The sequence below is a fragment of the Rhincodon typus genome, chromosome 20, assembly GCF_021869965.1.
Source record: "Rhincodon typus isolate 14 chromosome 20, sRhiTyp1.1, whole genome shotgun sequence".
NCBI classification, from domain to species: domain Eukaryota; kingdom Metazoa; phylum Chordata; class Chondrichthyes; order Orectolobiformes; family Rhincodontidae; genus Rhincodon; species Rhincodon typus.
In genome coordinates this window covers 20,009,923-20,018,973 of record NC_063351.1, presented here as the reverse complement: position 1 = coordinate 20,018,973, position 9,051 = coordinate 20,009,923, and the positions used below count along the sequence as shown (strand labels likewise).

Below are 9,051 nucleotides of genomic sequence, written 5' to 3'. Positions count from 1 at the left end.
CTAGACCCTTCTTCTAGGCCCGAAACGTCAGCCTTCCTGCTCCTCTGATGCTGCTTGGCCTGCTGTGTTCATCCAGCTCTACACCTTGTTATCTCAAATTCTCCAGTATCTGCAGTTCCTATTATCTCTATGTCTGTAATTTAGTAGATTTTAACCCCAAACACTAAAAGTCCTTATTTGCTTACCAAAAATGATAAGCAACAAGTATGGTTATTGAACAGGATTTATATTATGAATCCTTTAAATTAATAAGATGTATAAAGAAATAAATTACAGTCTCAAGTGTGTTTGGTTGCTGTGAAGACCGGATTCGTCACAAATGTCATCTGCTGCAGAATCTGACATGTTGGATCAGAGAGGTTTACATTCCAACAGCTCACTGTCCTTGAAATTTCTTTAAATTCATAATAGAGTTGTTTATACTCACTTTGGTAATAAATAAGAACATCTAACAATTGTACTGGTGCACACGGTTGGAACAAATGCCATTACCTTTTTAACTCTGATTTGCATTAGATCCAGGTTTTTCTGACTTTAATAAATCCACTAATATAATTATTTAAGGAAATCTATTTCAGATGATGGTAGAGTGGTTAATGAGACAGACTCCGCACTGGAAGGATATGCTCTCTCAAGTGAATCCTCACTACAGGCTAGAGATTATTTGAGGACAATATGAACACTTAATATATTTGGATAACATTCGCTCTTCCTCTATTTTTAACATCAATGTTAACCTTGTAAATTTTAAAGAGATTAGCTAAATGGTGGATAGACACCTGGCATATGAACATATTCATCTACTAATATGGCACACTGAATTCTAATCTTACGTTCAATTTCTATCAACTATTTCTAATAGTATTAGAATAAGTATTTTCTAATAGTGTTGTTTTGCCAGGTATGTTTTGCATTGGGAATACCTCAGTATCTGTTCACTAACCCACAAATACAACTCAATAAAACTTGCATCAATTGTTAAATTTTTTGCACTTAATTCTTAAAATAGACAGCTGATTAAAAATTGCTATATACTATATTAAATTGATAATTTCATTTTACAGAAAATAAAAGAGCTAGAAGAAAGGATTGAAGCACAAAAAAGGTTGATAAAAGAGATGGAAGAAAAGGTAAAAACGAATTATTCAGAATGTGGATAACGCAGCAATAGACGAAATATTTAATTTTTTATTGAATTGAATAGAATATCTGGTGGAAAATCTTACATAAAAGGCAATGTATTTTGATACAAGATTTAGAAAAGGGATTATTAACTCTCTCAAATTATTCATGTTGTGAGAAAGCTGCAAATAATGTCTCCTTGCCAATTAAAATCCTTTTCAATGTTTCTTTGCCAGTGACTATTATATGAGTATTGTAAAATATGGAAATTGAAACAGTGCAGAAGAGATGAAGTATCTTTTTTTAATGTTTTTGTTGTTTGTTCCGTCAATGCTTGATATGGCAGCTAGTTTTAGTTTCAGTTATTTTACCTGTGTCACATTTCACATGGCTTAAATTCTTGTTTTCTGTCTGTTCTTCCCTATTTCCTTTCCTGTTCATTTTCAGTTTTTGTTTTTGTTTTTATTTTTTTCTTTAGCTTTCATTCTTTGGTCGTAATTCTTCCAGGCAGTTGGCAAGGAAGGTAAGGTTTCTACTTTAGTAGAATATTTTCCAGAGACAGGATGTGAAGTGGGTGTGCATGCATATTTAATACTCAAATCAAATGGACACAACACAGTTATGATCTAGATACTGCTTGGTTGATTATTATATTTTATCATGTCATGATTAATTTTGCTGCTGCATTTCTAGTAGCCTTTATCTTGACTTGAAATGTATAACATTTGTTAATTCAGCTGTACTTTCAAAAAAATATTTTGACCTGAAAGTTCTATTCGGTTTTCACACATTACCTGAATATGAAGGTGGAAACAGGATTGCCGATGCTCACACAGAATGCTTAAACAGAACCACTGCATGTATAAATCACTAATAATGCTAGCACCCTACAAAGGCAAAAAACCAAACTGAATAAAGTTACCTTCTCCCTAATTCCAACCTCCAATTGATTTTGTTGAATGAGCAGACATACCTAACCGATCCCACCAAAAATGTCCCATTTTCCTAAGGAACACAAATTTGGAAAAGATCAGTACTAACCTTTTGAGCTGTTCCCAAAAGTCAGAATTCTAGTCACTTTTATTTCCAATACGCTTCAACAGCCTGGATAACCAAAGATTTGTTAACCTACTTCCTTGAAATTAGAACATCCTCCTATTCACCATCGGCAATGAGACATACTTATCACTGCAGGTGGGGAGGTATGCTCAAATGTACTGTGTATCAGAGATAAGAGTAATGCATTGTAGCTTAATACTTCAATCCATGCTTCTTAGAGTAATAAATTACAGGGATTGCATGATTAATGAATTATCATTATATTTAATGCATGTTGATTTAGTGGGGGCAAATCTTGCATCCCTCTTTGTCTTTTCAATATTGAACATCACAGTGAGATGCAATATATTTTGCGATTCCTTCTAGGTTCTTCTCCTCTACAATTTCTTGTAAACTGTTCTGTTATTCCCTTGTACACTCACTATTACATCTTGTTCCTGACTTTGTGTGTCTCTACATTAAAACATAATACCCTAATTTTTTTCCAATTTCCCAACCTATCAAAGTGCATTTGCAACTGGTAAGTTTGTTCCCTATAGATTAATTTACTTCAATCCTTTTGCCCCAACCCAACTGAAACCAATAGCAAACATTGAGAGTTTTGTTTATACTGCATCCTCTGAACCATCATGTAAATTTTATTAAAAGTTATAATTTCAGTGCCTGTGACAGTCTACTGTTCAATTTCTTCCAACCACCCTTTGTATCTCCGACTCAACCAAGCAAATTGATATTTGGATATTGTTTAAAAATTGTAGGGGTAGATTCTACGTTTAGCTTCTGGACATAGAATGGATTAGGAAGGTTCTACAATGGATAAATTATCCAGTCCACTAGCTGGTGAAAATAGCAGTCTACCTCATTAGACATTTCAACAGATCATGACCAGAATTTCTCCTGAAATCACATTTTAGTCTTGCATCAAGTTATGTTGGATTGTTTACTTACTGCTGATTAATTTGTTTGAATGACCACCAAATTTTACACGAAAAGGTTTATTTGTATAAATTAGGCCAAGCAATCTTGCTCCAAAATCAGCCAAAAACAGAAAACTGATTGCTGAGATAAATATTTTCGGTCGAGTCTCTGCTAACTATCTGAGTGTTCCTCCCATGCAGTTCTATTCTAGATTAAATTCAATATTCTCAATGTGTGTCAGGAATTTTAAAAAGCTCATTGAGGATGTATGATAAAGATGGGGACAGCTTGAACTCACATGTAGAGAGTGTAATCAGAGAATCAACCACCATAAAAATGTTAGATTTTATCTGGTGTAACATATAGTACTGAATATGATTAATATTGTCTAATTTTCAGAGATTATTGCTTTTAAAGTAATAATCCATGCTTTCTATTGAATTCTACATTTTAGTCTCTTGAAAAAGTTATGTCAAATGCTGACAGAGCAATGTATCTCATTGCAAATAATTTCACAGTTGAATCAATAATTTATCTTTATAGTTGTTTGCCATGTCATGACATGATATGGAAATGTGACAATATGCCTCCAGTACTGGTAGGACTTGAACCAAGACCTTCTGAACTAGAGGTAGCAAAATTACCACTTTGTTTTCTTTGTATCCTTGGTTTAATGGGTATTATTTGCAAATCAAGTACCAGTAAACTTCCCCAATTACAGACCTATAGGACCAGAAGATGCAAGAGCAGAAATGGGCCATCGAGTCTATTTTGCCATTCAATGAGATCATGACTGAATTGATAATTGTCAAGTCCACTTTCGCGCCTTATCCTCATAACTCTTAATTTCCTTGTTGATTACAAATCTGTCTATCTCAGCTTGAATGTACTTAACAACCCAACCTCAATGGCCCTCTGCAGTAAAGAATTCCACAGATTGACTACCCTCTCAAAGAGAAAAATATCCTCCTAATCTTTGTTTTAAATGGGTGACCCCTTACTTTGAGATTATACCCTTTCATCCTAGACTTTCCCACAAGGGGAAAGAACCTCTTCACATCCATCCTGTCATGCTCTGTAAGAATCTTAGATGTTTCAATAAGATCTCTTCTCATTCTTTTAAACTCCAAGAAGTGTTAACCCAAATAACTCAAACTCTCTTCATAGGAAAATCCCTCCATACCTAATGAACCTGGAATGTCTCCAATGCCAATGTATCTTTCAACAGGTAAGGGACCTCTGGGTCAGAAAGTCGTGTTTCAAGTCCCACCAGCTCTGGAAATGTGGTGTAACATTTCCACATTGTGTCATTGACATGGATAATATATTAATTAGAACAACTATAAAGACGAATTATTGATTCAACTGTGAATTACAATAGGTGTGGTCTGACTAGGGCCCAGAATAAAACTAGTATCGTTTTAGCAAGATCTCCCTATTTTTATACTTCTTTCCCTTTGAAATAAAGGCCAATAATCCATTTGCCTTCTCCAGTGAATTTATATGCCAGTCCTTTTGTGATTCATGCACAAGGACTCCCAAATTGACATGCACTGCAGCTGTCTGCAGTCTTTCCCTATTTAAATAATATTCAGTTCTATTCTTTGCAAAGTGCATAACCTTACATGTTCCTACATCACATCACTGGAGGGGGGTGCAAAGGAGGTTCACTAGGTTGATTCCAGAGTTGAGGGGGTTGGCTTATGAGGAGAGACTGAGTAGATTGGGATTATATTCATTTGAATTAAGAAGATTGAGGGGGGATCTTATAGAAACATATAAAATTATGAAGGGAATAGATAAGATAGAAATAGAGAGGATGTTTCCACTGGCAGGTGAAGCTAGGACAAGAGGGCATAGCTTCAAGATTAGAGGGAGCAGAGTTAGGACTGAATTGAGAAGGAACTTCTTCACCCAGAGGGTTGTTAATCTATGGAATTCCTTGCCCAGTGAAGTAGTTGACGCTACTTCAGTAAACGTTTTTAAAGATAAGGTAAATTTTTTTTGAACAATAAAGGAATTGAGGGATACAGTGAGAACACAGGTAAGTGGATCTGAGTCCACGAAAAGATCAGCCGTGATCTTATTGAATGGCGGAGCAGGCTCGAAGGGCCGGACGGCCTACTCCTGCTCCTAGTTCTTATGTTCTTATTCCAGCTGCCAAGTTTTCACCTATTCACTTAGCATATCTATTGGCCTCTTTATACTCGTTGTGTTATCGTGACCACTCGCAATCACACCTAATGTTGTGTCATCAACAAACTTGGTGATAGTACATTCATTTCCATCATCCAAGTCATTAATATATTTTATAAATAATTGTGGTCCCAGCACTGATCCCTATGGTACTCTACTATTTACAGCTCCAAAATCAGTTCGCTTCCCTTAATAACTTTGGAAAGTATAAAATACCAAACCAAAGTTACAAAGATCCAATCCTGATCCTAAATCTATGTAATTATTACAATAATTGACAAATAACAAACCATAATTATTGAAATTTAAAGGATAAAAACTGTGTTTTCAAAACAGAGTGCCTTGCATTCTCTGATTATTACGTCTTATATGTTTTCTGAGAATTCTTCAGTTAGAAAGTTTCACTATTGAAACATATGTGTCCTAAGCTTACTAGATTACACCAGAAATGATCACACATTTAAAAATAATTAATTGAAAATAAAGAGATTTATGGTGGAATAAGATCTTAAAAAGTGCTGTATAAACAATTAATGTATGTTTACTGACGATATTAACAATAAAGTTTTGCTAAGGAATATGTTCAGTGGAACATGGCACACTAGTCTTCTTCTGGGTTGATCTAGAATCATCTTTTTACTTTGTCCAGTCATTATTTTTTACCATTTTTTAACTATGGCACCTGACGTATCTTGAATCAGGTTTAATGTTTTCGAGTAGGTTCCCATAGGGATTCACCTGCGATAGGTTCTCCACCTACCCCAACACCACTACCTTTGGTTCCCTGAGGATCTCTTCTTGACTCCTCGCAATTCCCATTTCCTTGGTTCACCATTTTCAAATGTGCACTGATGACACCAAGCCGTATCTCACCACTACTTATCCTGACTCCTTCACACTCTCTAAGTTATCAATTATTATTATTGTTTGTCTGATTGTTGTTTGCCTGACACACAGTGCAGGATGAGCAGAAATTCTCTCCACTAAAAATTGGGAAGTTACAGCCACTCTCTTTGATCCCTGCTGCAAATTCTATTAGATAGTTGTTGACTGGCTTCCTTTTTCTGACAAGTGTCTGCTTCTGCTTAGACCCTCATTACCTCATTTGACTTTGAGACATGCTTGCCACCAATATTTGTCCTAATGTCACTTGCCTATTTCTACCTCTATAGCACTGCCCCAACTCTGCTCCTGCCCCAACTCATGTGCTGCTGAATCCCTGATTGTGATCTTTACTTTTGACAATTCAAATGCATTCTTAGCAGCCCTGTCACATTCTATGACAGAAGTAAGATGTTACAGTTGCTGGAAATCTGAAATAAAGACAGAAAATGCTGGAAACACTCAGCAGGCCTGGCAACATCTCTGGAGAGAAGAGCAAAGTTGTTGTTATTTTTGTTGGAGCTTTTGGCCTCATTTCCTTTTCATTGAAGTAGCTTCAGGGCTGTACATATGAGTCCTGTATGGCTATTTTTATAAATCATGAAGGTACAATGTTGGTGAAGATAAAGTGCAAGTGCCTTACATTGAGCAAATCTAAGTTTACATTTAATTTTCCTTTAAAATCCAGTATTGAATAATGCTTACTTACCATTCTTGGCACTATTTAAGTAATTCTTCTCATCAATGTATGACATTACTTGCAACTATTTCATTTGAGAGTAACTAAGCTTGAGTGACAAAATGTTTACAAAACTATTTGGGCCCATGCCGGAAGACATTACATCAGGGTAAAGTCACAGTAGTACTCTATATTAATTTTTAAAGGTTTATCCAATGTATTTGATCTTGAAGTTATTTTTCACAGGTCACAGTGAAAGAAAAAAAGCTAGATACTGTAATAAATGATCAAATTACAGTGTTGCTCCAAGAAAGACCGACATTATACCAAGACAATAAGTATTTGAAAGAGCGCCTCACAATTTTCTTTGAGAAGAATAGAAAATACATGAAGAATATTCAAGGTTCAAAGGCTATTGTGCCAGTAACTCAGAACTCGAAGAAAACCCTGGAGAATCATGTCCTTGATTTGAGAGACAAGCTCAGTAAAAATGTAACAAAATCATTAAAAGTAATGGAAAATGCAAATGGACCAAATTCAACCATATACAATGAAACACCAATAATGAAATATTATAGAATTTAGAAAATTGATTTCCCCCTGAGGAAATGAGCAAAGGAGAGTGTACAGCAAGCATGAAAGAATACTTTTGATATTTAATGGATGAAAGGATGACCTTAAACTTCCCTGCTGTGCAGGAAACCGAGAAAACTGCTTCTATATAGAAGCATTACTTCCATTCAAGAATAATTTCTACTTCATACACTCTGCTACATTTTGTAGCTGCAGAGGTTGCAAAACCTTGGCAGCAACACTTCTGCCAAATCAATGAAGTCAACATACTATTGAACATGAAACATTTAAATCAAACCGTACAGATGTCACTTAAGAGGCATGGATGATGTGTGCGCATGTGTAAACCCGTTGTCCTGTAAACTTCAAAATAATATACAAGACAGATAAAATAAATGCAATGATTTGCTATGTAAGACTGAAGAGGATTGATTCCAAGATAGCACAAATATGTTGGAACAACTTTTAAATGCTTGAGCTTAATTTTTGGTAATGTTTACAAAAGGTAAAACCACAAAGCTTGGCTAGAATGACTCCAAACAAACGTTGGGATCTAAATTCATCCTGTATTTCCAAAGAATGGGAGCTCTGTGATTCCACGAATCCCAGAAAAAAATAAAATATATCTAGAATGTCAAAATATACTCCAAAAAATTCATTACTTTCATGATGTGAAGAAGATACCACAAAACAGATATAGTGGGAGAAAATCCTAGGGAAGTTTGGAAAATAGTTCAGGTGTAAAACTAATGTCAAGTAAAAATGTACTGTAGTTTTCAATTGAAGTGTGGAATAAGTATTATTGGGGGAAAAAATGTGTTCCTGCTGCTACAACAGGGAGAAAAACTGCAAATGTTCATATTTTCAGTGGGGTGGGATAGGGGGGAAGAAATACAAGAGAATGGAATTTGAAGATCTTATTTTTTAAAGAAGTTGTATTTGCCCAACATGGATCAAGTTGGATTTGCCCCTAAAAGACAATCACAGGAAGATAAATTATACTCAAAAGGATGAGTCTTATATGTTTGAACACTGGCAAATGAATGCTTGAAAACATGAAGCTTGACTTTTCAAATAATGAATATGGGAAAGAAAATGCTTGATTAAAAATAGTTACAACCAGATACATCCTTATCCAGATGTATAAACAACGAGATGAATCTGAATCACATGTTCAGTGAAGGAGTTGCAAGAAATAAGGTGACAGCAAAGTGAAGAACATCCATTGTAGTCATACCAAAAACAATCGGATCTGGAGAAGGTGCATTCATTAGTGAGGCAGGTAAGGAATCACTGTTACTTGCATATGTTAAAGGAGCTGCATACCTTATTTTACAAATGATGGAGTTACAGGCGGTTTACACCTCCTAATGTAACAATTATACCATTGTTTCTTGCACTAAACTACATGAAAAGTATTTTGTCGGCTGTAAAATGTTTTGAGATATTCTTATGGCATAAACAATTCAATACAAATCCAAGGCTTTCTTTCTTTTTCTAATTGTAGCTGGTAGAATCTTTCAAGATAGGTTGGAAATATGCCTTTCTATCTGAACCACCAATCTGAAAAAATGGAGGCGGCTGAGGAAATTACAGCTATATATTTTCACCATCTGTAACCT

The 9,051-nt window shown here is 35.2% G+C and overlaps 1 protein-coding gene across 1 annotated transcript in view; it reads left to right on the top strand.

Annotated features, from left to right (window-relative positions):
* The window catches only part of jakmip3 (Janus kinase and microtubule interacting protein 3), a 179,795-nt gene extending 172,354 nt beyond the window's left edge, over positions 1–7,441 (top strand). The window contains exons 20-22 of the mRNA XM_048608918.1: positions 1,065–1,130; positions 1,601–1,645; positions 7,103–7,441. Of these exons, the coding sequence (XP_048464875.1) occupies positions 1,065–1,130; positions 1,601–1,645; positions 7,103–7,441 (450 nt within the window). The remainder of the gene's footprint in view (positions 1–1,064; positions 1,131–1,600; positions 1,646–7,102) is intronic.
* Positions 7,442–9,051: the final 1,610 nt, after the last annotated feature.